This window comes from Aspergillus chevalieri, chromosome 1 (genome assembly GCF_016861735.1).
Source record: "Aspergillus chevalieri M1 DNA, chromosome 1, nearly complete sequence".
NCBI lineage: Eukaryota > Fungi > Ascomycota > Eurotiomycetes > Eurotiales > Aspergillaceae > Aspergillus > Aspergillus chevalieri.
Window position 1 is genome coordinate 1,265,756 of NC_057362.1, and position 14,585 is coordinate 1,280,340.

At 48.4% G+C, this 14,585-nt stretch overlaps 5 protein-coding genes across 5 annotated transcripts; 2 read left to right on the forward strand and 3 right to left on the reverse strand.

Annotated features, from left to right (window-relative positions):
* Positions 1 to 539: 539 nt before the first annotated feature.
* On the reverse strand, positions 540 to 845 carry ACHE_10451A (uncharacterized protein; the record flags this gene model as incomplete). Its single annotated transcript, XM_043279420.1, has 2 exons — positions 540 to 615; positions 679 to 845. The coding sequence occupies 2 exons, from the start codon at positions 843 to 845 to the stop codon at positions 540 to 542; spliced, it is 243 nt and encodes an 80-aa protein (XP_043131571.1).
* Positions 846 to 2,668: 1,823 nt separating this feature from the next.
* On the forward strand, positions 2,669 to 4,990 carry ACHE_10452S (uncharacterized protein; the record flags this gene model as incomplete). The annotated part of the gene is made up of 1 exon (XM_043279431.1): positions 2,669 to 4,990. The coding sequence occupies one exon, from the start codon at positions 2,669 to 2,671 to the stop codon at positions 4,988 to 4,990; it is 2,322 nt and encodes a 773-aa protein (XP_043131572.1).
* A 1,175-nt stretch (positions 4,991 to 6,165) lies between these two features.
* DLD1_1 (FAD-binding oxidoreductase) lies at positions 6,166 to 7,750 on the reverse strand (the record flags this gene model as incomplete). Its single annotated transcript, XM_043279442.1, has 3 exons — positions 6,166 to 6,258; positions 6,326 to 6,501; positions 6,562 to 7,750. 3 exons carry the CDS (start codon positions 7,748 to 7,750, stop codon positions 6,166 to 6,168), a joined length of 1,458 nt encoding a protein of 485 aa, XP_043131573.1.
* Positions 7,751 to 9,014: 1,264 nt separating this feature from the next.
* ACHE_10454S (uncharacterized protein) lies at positions 9,015 to 9,498 on the forward strand (the record flags this gene model as incomplete). The annotated part of the gene is made up of 2 exons (XM_043279453.1): positions 9,015 to 9,389; positions 9,457 to 9,498. The coding sequence occupies 2 exons, from the start codon at positions 9,015 to 9,017 to the stop codon at positions 9,496 to 9,498; spliced, it is 417 nt and encodes a 138-aa protein (XP_043131574.1).
* A 1,139-nt stretch (positions 9,499 to 10,637) lies between these two features.
* Positions 10,638 to 12,833, reverse strand: ACHE_10455A (uncharacterized protein; the record flags this gene model as incomplete). Its single annotated transcript, XM_043279464.1, has 1 exon — positions 10,638 to 12,833. One exon carries the CDS (start codon positions 12,831 to 12,833, stop codon positions 10,638 to 10,640), a length of 2,196 nt encoding a protein of 731 aa, XP_043131575.1.
* Between the last annotated feature and the right edge of the window lie 1,752 nt (positions 12,834 to 14,585).

Genomic DNA, 14,585 nt, shown 5'->3' on the forward strand with positions numbered 1-14,585 from the left:
TGCAGAGGATGGAATTCTCCCATCCCTAAAACGGAACCGGATAGGGACGAAGATATTTGGTTTTTCGGGAATAGGAAAATCCCATCCTCATCCCATCCCATTTTCGTCTCATAAAATGGGAATCCCATCCCATAAAGGCTTGGCATCCTGTGGGACGGGATAAGACCCTCCCGGGTATCCCGAATTCCCATTCTACAGTCAGCTTAGCCACGATTCTAGGGTGCATTCTAGGGTGCATTCTAAAAAGATAACTGCTGCGCCAGGAACAAAAGAATAGGATACTAAGCTGATAGGCTTAGTACTGTACTCACTTATATAGTTAGGTGGCTCATGCCGTTACACATAGGGCATTCGACAGTATCTCCAGGTCTACATGAAGATATTCAAGTTAAGCATAGCTTTACCAACCATCATTTAAGCTAAATGATGAAACAGAATCTCAGGAATACCATTATAAGCATATGATAGAGTAGTAGTAACCTTACTATCTACTTGTCCATTGCTGTTCATTGCCTCCTTGCCATCTCAGGTATCCACAATCACCAGCGTTGCCATCTACGCTCAATATCACCATTCGATCCCTTAGCTCCTCCATTGTCGTTTTGTGTGGCATACCTAAGAATCACAGTAGTCAGCCAGTATGCTCTCTCGTTCTGCGATAACCCAATCATCACGTACTGTCCGGATCCTGAATAATAGTCATTACTCTGCGTCGCCATGTGCGATTGATCCTGCCAATCCGATGCGCTCTGGCTTGAAGACGTGTTGCTGCCGCAGTTTCTACTGCTTCTGAGCTTGTCTGCTTGGTCGTATAGATGGCAAGCTTGGTCCTGGAGGTCTGACATATTGGAATGCAATTTTCTATGGCGATAATGTAGTAGCTGTAATGTTTTCTATTCCTGCTGTGAATTTAATGGACTTTGTAGATGATTTTATATACTCAGTGGGGGCAAATCCACTCCGGATGACGTTGTTAATAAAAATTCCTTACAAGACCGGGAATTTTAACACAGCGAATGGGTCACATTTAGGAGAGATCAATCGATTTGATCGGATTTCTCAACCGGATTTAGCTGTGTACAGTGGTAATGGTGAATTTTCCTTTGTTGAATTCCTGAGGACGAACATCCTCAGGTCCCAATAAGGAATGAGATCTATAGATATATACTGCTTGCAAGCAATACAATTATTTTGACCGGTAAAACGAGGACCTGTAAATTCCCTGTTCCGGCTAGTTTTACCGTTATGGTATAGTCTCCTGATACGCCGTACTGTAAACACCGCCCGCCTTCCCAATATAAAAGAGCTTTCCCTCACTGTTCTGACTTTGTCTCCTCCCAAATCTCTTTCTCTTCCCAAACTCCCTCCAATATTCTGCACTCACCCCATATTTCTGGCCATCTGGACTCCACTACCCCCTTTCCTTTTTTTTTTTTTTTTTTAGAAACTGCGGCTGCGCCCTCTCACCTCCACTTCCAGTTTCCTTTTCCTTGCTTACGTCAACCGGCGTTTCGAGCTGATTTTGTCTCCCTTCATTTTTCATACAGTGAATTTGTTCATACTCTTTGCTTTCCTATCTTCTATTAGAAATGAATTTACATAAGGCCTTGCTTTTCCGGCCGCTCTTCATTAATGGTATCCGCCCTTTCGACTCCCTTATCAAATGAAAGGTATTGACACCAGGCTTGACAGACACCCAAGGCTGATTACAGCTTACAATTGACCCCATGCATTGCCCCTTTCCGCGGGCGCCCGTCCTGCGTCGCTCCTTCGCCCTAACGATGCTGATCCCATGTGCCGCGTATGCGGTTGGAACGCTCAGATGACAACGATTTAGCATCCGGGAGAAACAAATCCAATGGCATAAATGCCTCACCTGTGGTTTTGTTGGTTATTTTCGCCACAAACACTGGTCACATTCCCGCGGAGGCGGTTTTGTAAAGTCTGGAACCAAACCTCACTGCCAAGTGATGAATGATTGGAGCTCTGTTGTCAATCTTCCAGTCTGCTGCGTCCCATGACACGCTACTGTGGAAAGGACAATGCTACAAGAACAATCATTTGCCGATGCAGAATTTCTTGGCAAATGATACTATGCTCTTGTGCTCTCATGACCATAACGCTGATTTCACACCTCGCTTTGAGCAATACGGGCAAGAGCAATACGGGCAAGATTTGGTTAATATTGCCATTGACTGGGCATAGTGACTGTAGGACGACCGTGCTGTAGTGGATTTTGGCGTCAAAGTATAGTTTATCGTCTCACATCCATTCATGCTGTCCTTGTAATGTCGGAAGCATATCAGGCTTATCCTTGTCTTTACTACAAAAGCAGCATCACCGCCTTGGGGCAGATTGAAATTTCGAAATCAGTGTAGTCCTGTTGGAAATTGTCACATTCGTACTTTCAGCGAAATAAATCTCAGGGTGTAGCGCGTTCCGCATGACATAGTTACGAGGTGTCTTGAGCAGCATTGATGGGTTAGCCACGCCAATCATAGGAAATACTTGGTGTCCAAGGCAGAAAGCGTCCGCGCTAGCTGGATTAGTAATCGAACATAAACAGGTGCTCGGATGTCACATCGCAACTTGTCATGCGTTGTGTCATGCATGGTGTCCTAACAGCGGGTCATCCACTAGTTTTTTAAAGACAGATTTACCGCTAGTTATGCAGGACGATATTGCTGAATTACGACGTCAACTGGAGGAAGAGAGACGGGCAAGGGAAGAGGCGGAACAGCGCCAGGAAGAAGAGAGACGGGCAAGGGAAGAGGCAGAACAGCGCCAGGAAGAGGCGGAACAGCGCCAGGAAGAGGCGGAACAGCGCCAGGAAGAGGCGGAACAGCGCCAGGAAGAGGAGAGACGGGCCAGAGAAGAGGCAGAACAACGACTGCAACCCAACTCTCTATTTCGCCTTCTCGATCGCTGCCACGAATCTCTGTCACAGACGATCCGAGTCGAGACGAACGCGACCCTGACGACCCAAGGCAACGTGACTGACCCCGTCAATCGACTTTTTCCCAAGCGGATTGTTCCATGGCTTGATTTCCCTCAGATCCAGGAGCAAATCTGGAAGAAACTCGAGCGTGCAGTCGGCTTTACCTCACGTCCGCTCTTTCCTTCCGATAACCAGCTAGACTATGTCGCAACAAATGTCCAAGACCGACCGATTTACTCAGAAGCGACTTTACGAAATTTCGAGCGAGACACTGTGGATAACTTTGTTGAAAAGATTGTCGAGGCATTACGAGGCGATGAAACTTTGCAACGGGAGTTTGGTATTGAGGGCCGAGTGGCCTTTTATGACCGCACAAACTCAACCTCACTGGATGACAATTTGGAGATGCATCTTGACGACGCACCCTGTCAACCAACAAACACCAGCCGCGGGAGAGGTAGAAGAAAAGGGAAGGGGAAACAAATGGGTCAAAGTCAGACAAGGGCTCGCTCACGAAGGCGGCGCAATCGCCGTGCTGATCAGTTCTGTGTTCACGTCGTGGCTGATGAGCGCCAGATACCAGTATATGCAGTGGAGTTTAAAGCCCCTCACAAGCTTACAGTCGCGGAATTAGTCGCGGGCTTGCACGAGATGGACCTGGCCCGCGATGTTATTGATCAGGAAGGAGACACATTTGAGTTTCATACCACCCGCCTTGTTGCCGCTGTTGTCACTCAAATATTCTCATACATGCATGACTTGGGGATACAGAACGGGTGTATTCGGACAGGGGAGGCATTTGTCTTTCTACATATTCCAGAGGATCCCACAATAGTTCAATACTACTTGTGTTTCCCAAATCAAGACGTGCAGGCAGGCGATGAGAGCCGTCTCCACCGGACTGCCGTGGGCCAGATGCTTGCGTTCACACTCCAAGCGCTGGCTGCTGAAGCTCCGTCCCAAGAGTGGCACAATACCGCACATGAACAGCTCTCTACCTGGAAAGTCGAATACTTGGACGTCTTGCGCGATATTCCCGAAACGATTCGCAAGGAGCCGCCGCCCTCAAATTATCGGCCTTCATACTGGAAACCGAATCCAAAGACACACAATACACGTTCCTACGCTCGCTGTAATCCAGGCGTATCTACCCCGGTAGGCTCGCCAAGTGAAAGCAGCGATAGTGACGAGGATATGCCTTCGCCGTCCACCGCACCAGCCGCGCGCAGTCGATCAAGTCGCGGGAAAGGTAAACATCTATCAACTGGCAGACGCGAACGGGCACCACCCGACCGAAAAACAAAGCAAACTCCTTCTCAAAGGGTGCAGAGACCGTACTGCACCATGGCTTGTATCCGCGGTATGGTCAACGGGGGTCCTCTGGATAAAAAGTGCCCTAACTGGCAACATCACGGCGGTCAGAGGCATCCAATGGGCCCGCAGGAGTTCACGCGCAAGCTGCACCGTCAACTCGTCCAGAATCGAAATAAGGGTTTTGAGCCGCTACACATCCGTGGTCGGACGGGGTATCTCATGAAAGCGACTCTATTGTCTCATGGGTATACCGTAGTCATGAAGGCTACAACGAAGGAGAATCAGCATGCCCTCAAAACAGAAGTTGACAATTATCGCAAGCTCCGAAGCTTGCAAGGATATCAGATCCCGGTCTGTTTAGGCGACTTTGAGCCAAGCATCGCATACTGGTACCACGGTCAGGTAATGGCGCATATGATGATCCTGAGCTGGTCTGGAACTAGGCTTCAGCGGATAATCAAAGACGAAAATATGGATTTCTTCCACAAAGAGCGAGAGAAAGCTCTGAAGTCCCTCCAGAAGTATGGTGTTGAACACAAAGACAAAGAGTGGCGTAATATGCTGTGGGATGAACAGACCCGCAGTTTGGTTGTCGTTGACTTGGAGGACATGGAATGGCTTAAGCGGCCTCGGCCTTTCCAACCAACACCTGGCAATTCATTGGGTCGTCGTATCGTCCTGAGAAGGAAAAATGGACGAAGGCGCCTATCTAGTCGAGCTGCTGTCTGTACATCATGATGGCACTGGAAATGGCCGCCGCTTATCACTATCCCAGTCTTATTCCCTGTGCGCCTTGTTGACTTCGGATTGTTGTGTCTTCCTGGGGAAAACCACTGTTCGGAGGAAGATGATGGTTTGGCTTTCGGCGCGATCAGCCATTTCTTGAGTCATCCAATTAATACGCTACTTAGTTATGTTCGGTCAAGCGAGTGGAGGGGTTCACCACACGGCGATGAAATAATCTTAGTTTTAGCAAGCACTTTCTATTGTCACGGTGGCAGTTCAAATTGCAATAACCAAAATTAAAATATTTGTAACCATATATGGTGAATATACTAGAAATATGGACTGAGTATGCTGCGAATAGGCCGGAAAGCCCGGAAGGCGGAGACACTGGCATTGACCAGTTCAAATAAGGATGGCCCGGTCCATGGGGATTAAGAATTAAGCCGATCTCTACTGATTGCAGGTAAAGGATCGTGGGCGTGGCAGTGTAAACATACAGATAGCTAGAACTGTGCCGCAGTGGATTTTAGCGCCAAAGACATTATTCTACGTCCATTCCTGCTGTTTCTGTCTAATGTCGGAAGTATGTCGTATCGGGCCAACCCCCTTCTCTAAACTGGTCGACGTCCTGCTATATCTGGAGAAGGATTGGCGCCTAGTGTCTCCACCTTCGGTGGTTCCGGGCAGATCACTAGGTACACCATGTTCTCGACATAGTGGTTCAGCGAATTAATAGACTGTCTTCAAGCGCTGTGTCTGGAGGCGTAATCGCCGTTGCTCGCTTTGATAAAACTCCTACGATCAGATTAAGGCAAGGCGAATGACTTGTGAGAGCGGAGCATTGATCCTGCGGAACATGTCATGTACAGGAAACCTGCACCAATTGACTCTGTCATGGTCCACTCCATCGGCAAATCGGTGGACGTTGATCCTTGTCCGCTGATTTCCACATTTGTCTCGCTCATGTCCAGGTTTTGTCCGTCCATGCCAACGCTCCTATCCCACACGTTCCACTGCTGCTTGAGGGCATGCATGTCGAAAGTTTAGATGGTAAATAATAGACTGGCTACAACTAATGTAGTCTATTCGACCCAGAGTGGACTTTAGGATTCTTTGATAATAATTCACTAAATTAGATTACAATAGCCGTTGATATTTTATCATAAATAGGACATATTACCTCACCCCTACCACTCGGATACTTCCTCCCGCTTTGGAACCTGCATCCGGATCACTTTGTCGCAATTCAACAGACACAGGGGATCAAAGGCTTGTTTCATCTACAGCGTAATTAGCCAAATAGATGCATAATAGGAGAGAAGGAAAAGAAAACAGGCTGAAACATACCTTGCGCATTGCATCAACGGTGGACTCACCGACTTCATGCGGTAAATAATCTCGCTTGACTAGCCCAATACCGTGCTCTCCGGTACATGTTCCCTCCATTTCAATCGCGCGCTTTACCATGCGATGGATGAGTTCCTCGACTATTTTTTGTTCCTGATTGCTGAATACAAGCATTGCTATGAAAAGCAAAGGAGTGATCAGCATAAGTGCTTTGACAGGACATCACGGTGACTTACCATGAAAGTTGCCATCGCCGACATGACCAGCAATGCCGCCGACCACACCAGATTTGTTGATGTCCTCTCTTGTTTCCTCGATGATATCAGGTAGCCGACTGATAGGGACAGCAACATCGGTGGTCCACACGCGATCAGAAGGGTCCTTTTTCCTTTGGACAATACTGTCCAGGACCGACTTCCTCGTGCCCCACAGTTTGTCGACCTCGTCAGGATCGCGAGCAAATTGGAAGGTTTTGACTTTTTCTCTTTCGGCAAGATCTTTGATCATGGAGATCTGCTCCTGGGTCCCGGAGGGAGTGCCCGAAAATTTGAAGAACAACGTTGGAAATTCTTCAAAAGGGTGACTGGTCAGTCCGCTGGCGTTGATGGTCTCCATTTGGACGTCATCGAGGAGTTCAACAGCCGCGATATGCACTCCCTTTCTCACTACTGCTGAAGCACAACCAGCTGCGCTGTGGATGGATGGGAAGGACGCCACAGCCACGGTCTGATTCTCGGGATAATTGGTTAGTTTCAGGGTGGCTTCAGTGACAAGGCCTAGGGTGCCTTCGTTGCCGATGAAAGTTTTGGTCAAGTCATATCCTGCGCTGGATTTGCGAGGTCGCTGCCTCGTTTTTATGACCGTGCCATCCGCGAGAACTATCACCAAGGAAAGCACCCATTCGCGCATGGTGCCATAGTAGTATGCATTGGTTCCAGAGCAGCCAGTAGCGACCATACCTCCAACCTTCGCGCCGCGCCCCGGATCGGGAGGGAAGAAAAGCCCGGTTTGCGCGAGTTCTTCGTTCAATGCCTCCCATTCCACCCCAGGCTGGACCACGACATCTAAATCGTCTTTGTGGAGGGCGACTATTTGATCCATCCGTTGAAAATCGATTGATACTCCGCCTTTGGTGGCAGCAAAATGTCCTTCCAGGCTCGTGCCTCCCGCATATGCGGTCACTGGGATCACTCGCTTATGGCATACTTTCATAATACGGGACACGTCCTCGGTCGAGCCTGGAGTCAACACAATGGCGGGTACCTCGTTCTCTTTCGGGGCATATGATGACCAATCCGATCCGGCATATGACTTCATGATTTCGTGGTCAGTCATGACATTATCTTGTCCAAGAATCTCGATGAATTCTGTCAACGCCGCTTTAAGGTTCTCTGGGGATTTATCATGGCTTGGAGGCTTGGTCATCCGAAGAGGAGTCGTAGAAGCCGTTGATTCTGGCGATGATACTGGTTGTTCGGCTTGTGCGGTATCGATACTGTAACCACCGATGCATACCAAAAGAAATGCTGCTGGTTGGAGTTACCTCCAATCAGCAAAAATGGGCAATCACTACAAAGAGCCTTTTGGGGAAACGGAGGACGATGTCATACCCAGAGTGACAACACCCCGGCGGTCTTGTTTCCAATATTTTGGATCGAACACCCGCTCCGGGGATTCTGTCGCCGAAACTGTCATTAGCGTCCTGGTTCCTTCTCCCTCCCCGATTTTGGCTGACATTGTACTTACTGAGATATTGCTGTGAACTACTACTGATAGAACGCTGTTTCCCGAAAGAGCAGCCATGCCTTTCTATTGGATTTAATACAACACGACGTTGAACAGTCCGAGCATGGTGAAGACAACATCTGCGAGTAGCTGCATTCAACATCATCGTTTCTTCTCTCCTCTTTGAATAAAATTAGTGGATTATATGAAAACATATAAATAAAAAATTGAGTGTTAATTGCAGAACTATTACCCTTAACAAGGCCTGGGAATTTGTCCACGACACACTATTTAACCAATTCTCATGGCCGCTATGACGCCACAAATCTGGAAGGACGGTCCGAATCTGACTGTCATACGGAGAGAGGTTCCGGAGAGAGTACACCGGAGCAGTGCGCCCCGGAGTCGGAACCAGAGGGAAGCTGGAGAGTGTCAAATGCCGTCGGATATTGGTAAGAGGAGGCAAATAGGGGGAGAGAAGGGAATAGAATAAGGCGCATGGAGGACAGGTATCCGGTAGTAGAAGAAATGTGCCTGCAGACAGTGCTCCGATATGTACTCCGTATCCTGTAGCTGTATCCGTTGTTGTGCTTGAAGCGTCATAGCCCCACCATTCTATGACAGTACGAATATGTGACTGACGTAGATATGAAATAAATAGCGGACCACTGGCACAGCAACTTTTCGGAGTTGGATGACGGTTTCCCCGACTGCTGCTGTGTCGGCATCGACACTAGACCCGGTCGATCTTGTTTCCGTCCGAATGTACTCTGTAGATCGTAGTTCTGTAGACTCTCGGACTCTTACAGGTACTCCGTCCGAGTTTCAATAATTGATATCGACAAGACGCTGTATATCGGCCGAGAAAGGAGTATTTGCCGAGTTTTATATCTCATCTGCGGGCTGGCTTGCGGTCCGCATCGTATTCCGGTTCTCGCTCAGAACATGGGAATCAGCTTAAAAAATGCTTGCGTTTCCATGCTGCAAGATTTTTACATTCTGTACCATTTGTGAGAGAAATTTTATTATCATGAATGCCACCCCGAACTCAACGCCGCATTCGTACGAAGTGGACGTTTATCAGGAAGGCCTCCGTGATAAAAGACCGGCAATCACCTTCAATGCCTTTGAATGGGAGAAATTAGCTAAAGAGCGACTTTTGGCAGAGAGTTTTGGATATGTCTGGGGTTCTGCCGGATCTCGCGAAACCGATGGCAACAACCGGGCAGCCTTTAAGAGATGGGGAATTGTGCCCTCCCGTCTGGTGAAATCCGACTTTCCGAGCTTAAAGACTACCTTGTTCGGTGACGAATACAATTATCCAATGGCTATTGCGCCGGTAGGAGTCCAACGGATTGGATTGTGTGGATTCCAACGCTTCTAAAGTGACTAACTGTGTGTAACAGTCATTTGAGGATTTCTACTTCCAGACCATAGGCGAGATATGACGGCCAGAAGCCAGATCAAAAAGCTATTCATTTTTAGCAGTGAGAATTTTCTGAACGGTCCCTTCCTCGGCCTTCACTTAATATTTACATCGCTGAAAGCACTGCCATAATCTGATGACATCAGTAAACGGGAGCCTTGCTAACATGTCTGAAGCAAACTGGCGTATGAAGTATTTAAATTTCGGAAACTGAGATACTTCCTAGGAACATTAATAGTCAACCCGTCTCCGGAGGCGCAGCCCGCCAGTTGTAACAATGTGCCTTGGTTTAGTGCGTCATCAGCTGGCGGCAAGAAGAGCACTCTCATTCGTTACTAGGGATAAGGAGTTAGGCCAATCCATTCTAATTAGCGATTGAAACAGCAGCGCACATCCACTTGTGTCTGGCCTAGCCTGATAACATAAGCCTTCCGTTAGACACGACCTGAATCCTATTGGGCATAGTGTCTGTAGAACGACTGTGCCGCAGTGAATTTTAGCGCCAAAGTATAGTATATCGTCTTACATCCATTCATGCTGTCCTTGTAATGTTGGAAGTGTGTCAGGCTTATCCTTGTCTGGATTGGTCGACGTCCTGCTATATTTAAAAGAAGATTTGGCATGAGTGTCTCCACCTTCCGGGTGGTTCCGGACGGATCAGCAACTACACTGTGTTCCTGGCGCAGTGGTTCAGCAAATCAAGAGACCGTTTTAAGCGATGTGCCTGTGAGGCCAAGTGTGCCGCAATCACTGTGTCGAGCTCGGATAAAATATGGGTCTACTTTATCGGCAAATCAGTGGATGTTAACCTTCTCTGCTCATTCGTACATTTGCCTCGCTCGTGCCCAGTTTTACTTTGTCCGCCCATGCCAATGCTCCTATCTCCAGCACGTTCCGCTGCTGCTTGAGGGCATGCATGTCGAAATTTAGATGGTAAATAATAGACTGGCTACAGCTAATGTAGTCTATTCGACCCCCAGAGTGGATTTTAGGATTCTTTGATAATAATTCACTAGATTAGATTACAGCCTCCATCAACTTGTGTTCCAAAGCGCCAGTCGTAAAAAGAAAAATAATGAATCCCATGCTAAGAAACTCCGGTTCACAACACCCCAGGAACAGATCTTCTCAAACGAATGCTCCAATAATGTACAGTTATCATTAGCAAATAGTACGAGGTCGTTTTGGCTGACGTGCCTCTGCCGCGCACGAAAGCATCCGCTTTCTCTTCGGCCGACGGTCCAATCTAGCCCAATGAAAATCAATAATCAGCGCCTGTTGCAGCTCAGCATTCCATAGAATATTATCCGGTCGAAGGTCCTCATGCAAAACTCCGAGAGAGCGGATCTTCTTCACAGATCTCGAGATTTCACGATTCAATTCTTCAGTGAATTCTGGACAAGAAAGTGCATTCTCGATACTGCTGATAGAATTCCCACCCCACCCCATAAGTAGCATATGCCGAATTGCACCAGCCCCATGGAGGAAGTAGGTCTTCTCCAGGTCAATTGCTCCTAGGAAAACAGGAACTGCAGAAGCCTGAGCCTGCTGCAGGACACGATATACCTCGGCTTCGCGCAAGAGCTCCGGCCACCGGCAGGAGGTCGTGCCTTTTCCAACAACAGTGTACCCATATTTAGCATAGGTGACTTTGAATGGCGCTCCTGATGCTCCACAGCCTCCCATTGGCGTACAGTTGCGATCGATATTTTTATCCAGCTGTTTCTTCACGCCCTGCAAGAAAGTTGTGGATTGAATGGCGTGCCGCCTACCGTCTCCGCCCTGTTTATGGAGCATTACATTCGGGCAGTCATCATCGAGCTGACCACCCTGCTGCAGGCCCAATAGACAGCGCTGTGTACAGAAGTCTGCATCATGCCGCCCATGTTGACCGTCTGACTGTGAAAAATGTCGCGAACCCGCCCGGCGTACCGTCCGTTGGACCGGCGATGAACTGATCTCGCTGAGGCCGCGTTTCTGACCTTTTTGACCTGAAGCTTCAAAATCCGAATCAGGATCTGAAGATTCATCATGGTATGTTGTGGTAGAAGGTGAGCAGCCAGGCCGAGACCGGGTTGGCGCTCGGCGTCCCTCAGCGGTAGGGGATTCCGCTGAGGATGACGATGGCGGCAGAAATTCAGATGTGGTGGACTTGGGGCTAGGATAAGTGTGCTTTGAATTCGGGGTACTTTGTGGCGATTCAAATTCGGAGACTGGAAACCAAGTGCCATCAAAGCTACCAAAGCTAGACTTCCAGATTGGGAGCTGCGCGTCTGCTTCGTTTCGCCACTGTTGGCTACGAGGACGTGAGCGAAAACTCATCAGACAGAGACACAATACCCGAGCGATAGCTGTTGCTGGCTGCAGAAAACTCTGTTCATCTTCTGGGTTCACTTCCTCGTTCGGTTCACACAGATGGTAATACAGGGTGCCTGGGTCTTCATAGGGGACTCGCAGAAGAATTAATGCGAGTCCATTAGTCACATATGAATATTCGAGTCCTTCCTGGATCATCACATGGTACTCTTGGGCGATCACTGATCCAACGACCCTTTCAGCTTTCTCATCTTCGGTATTGGGGACACTGTGAGCCTTGACCACCTGTTCCCAGAAGTCCATGGATTTAAGACCCCTGCGAAGGCTCTCAACAGGTAGCTTGTGGGGAGGCTTGTACTCGACTGTGGTAAGAAGTGTGCTCGTACCGTCGTCAATGCGGTGTATGCAATACTGATCAGGCCTGGAAGACCCGGATCTTGATGGTTGGTTTGTCTGTAAATCAAGGCTATTGGCATGGCTGTCGAACTGGACTCCATCACCCAAACGGAATTCATCTCGAGCGGCAGGTATCTTGCAAAGCTCTGCGATTATGTTCCGTACATGATTCTCAACAGCAGATCGCTCATAGCCCTCAAGGTCCCGTTCGCTGCTTATCGGTCTCTCTTTGACATTTTGTCCCTCATACTCCAGCGCAACGAGGGGTGGAAAAGCCCGACGCGCTGTATCCCCTGTCGATCCAAGATGGTTGCAAACAGAGCGATAAATGTCCTCCTGCTGGGTTTGACATTCCGTCCACGGGCGCAGTTTTACTGGGCACTTTTTCCCGATCGGTGCTGAGATTTTCCCTGAAGTGCAGCGAGATTGGTTTGCGACTCTCAACGATCTAGCGACGTTGTTGTGGCCATATCGAATGAGCTCGCCAAAGGTCGTTGGTCGATTTTGTTCCTCTGCTTGTTTCTGCCGCTCCTCTGCTTGTTTCCGTCGCTGCTCTTCTTGTTTCCGTCGCTCCTCTTCTTGTTTCCGTTGCTTCTCCGCCTCCAGAAAGAGTTTTTTATAATCTGGAATATCGTCACTGGCCATGGGATCCGCAAGACGCGTGTGAAGGAGTGTTGATGCCAAACCAGTTTGGCAGATGTACCGACAATTTTTGGCTCGTATTGAAAAACGTTCGATAGCACAAGCAGATGATAGTGATCAGATGATAGCCCGAAATTGCAAGATATTGGAGGGTAGTGGAGGTGTATTTGAGGTCATTCAACGTACGCAATAATGAAAGGAGATCGTTAGCCGCCTTCCCTATGGCTATGCCTGTTTTGGTGTTCGGAGCGGGTATTAGTAAATCCTAATCCGAGCTAGGTTCCCTTTGCGGCTTTGAAGATTGCTTGTCTTTCAAGAAAGGGTTGAACTCATGCTTGGTGGTCAGGCAATGTCTATCTACACTATCAAATAATCACTTGTGTTCAATGCGATATAGTGGGGGACTTAGGCGTGGACTAATGTGATCCGTAGGGAAATCGGCCTTAGGGGGAATTCGTGAGGGGAAACAGTCCATTAACCAGGTTCGTCAGCTGATGCCAAGACCGACTGTAGTTAGTGTCATCTTATGAGGCCTTAGCAGTAATCCCCCAACCTTCCATTGTCTGCTCAAATTACAGTGACAGGAATTTCAAACATGTCCGCTGCAGCAACTCCTTAGGAGACCAACACATGTCTATTAGACTAAGAGGGAGGTAAGGCGGTCGGGCATCCATGTGTAAGCGCCAGCCTAGTAAGTTAACTAAGTCTTTTACGTGTGCACGGTTCCCTTTACTGAGCCAATTTCTGGAGAGATGCAATCGCCTCGGCCCATGCTACTCACTGAAAATCTGCTCCTGCAAATGTGATGTCGCGCAATAACTTCAATGAAAGATGCCCTGTACTCAAGTATCGCTTAGGGAAGACCAGGAACGCGCGGTTGACCGTAGCGCTAGCACGACCCTCCACCAATGACTCGTAGAAAGGGGAGAGAGAGACCCCATACATCGACGAATCCATAGATGCTGAGAGTAGTGGGACGATTAGAAGTCATATAAGTCTCTACCTTCGGCTGCAGCAATGTGTTGGTGTTCCTAGCCAGTCAAAACAGTATGCGCCAGAGCACAAACAATGCTCATGTTGGAGTAGCTTCTATTTAAATCTCTCAATCTCCCGTAGTAGCTGCGGCGCAGGACCTCCACACACACAAGCGCCTACGATATGGCGGTGATTCGCTGAACCACTATGCTGGGAACACGGCGGAACCGCCGGAAGGTGGAGACACTGGGAGTCTGGACACTCAATTCCTTTCCGGATGTAGCATGGCGTTAACCAGTCCAGATAAGGATTCGATCGGCTGGTATGCCCTTCTTATAGATCCCGCAGCAATTGTTCCAAGCGGTCCCATTAACCCTGCTTTCATTTGTGAAGTTTATTGCATATGTTTTGTAAGAATTTCTCCAATATGAGACATGAAAGGCGAGGAAGTTGCTTGCTGCGGAGTTATTGCATTAGTCTCATGTGATAAAGCGGCGGGTAGTCAGGCCCTTGGACACAGTCGGCGCGAGCTTGGCTGGTTGGGCGTGGGCCAATCAATGGCACTGGGCGTGTGCAAACATTCCGTATGACCTCAAACACTAAACAGTTGTCTGGGGAAATATCTGAGATACATGCTTTTTCGTTAATTGAATTTTCGATGGCTTCGCGAGATTACAATTTATAGTGTATCTTAAATTAGTTGGCTCCTTTCCACAAGATGCCGATCACAAGGCGGAAGCAGGTATTGCGCCTATAGTACCTTTGGCCTACAACTATAAG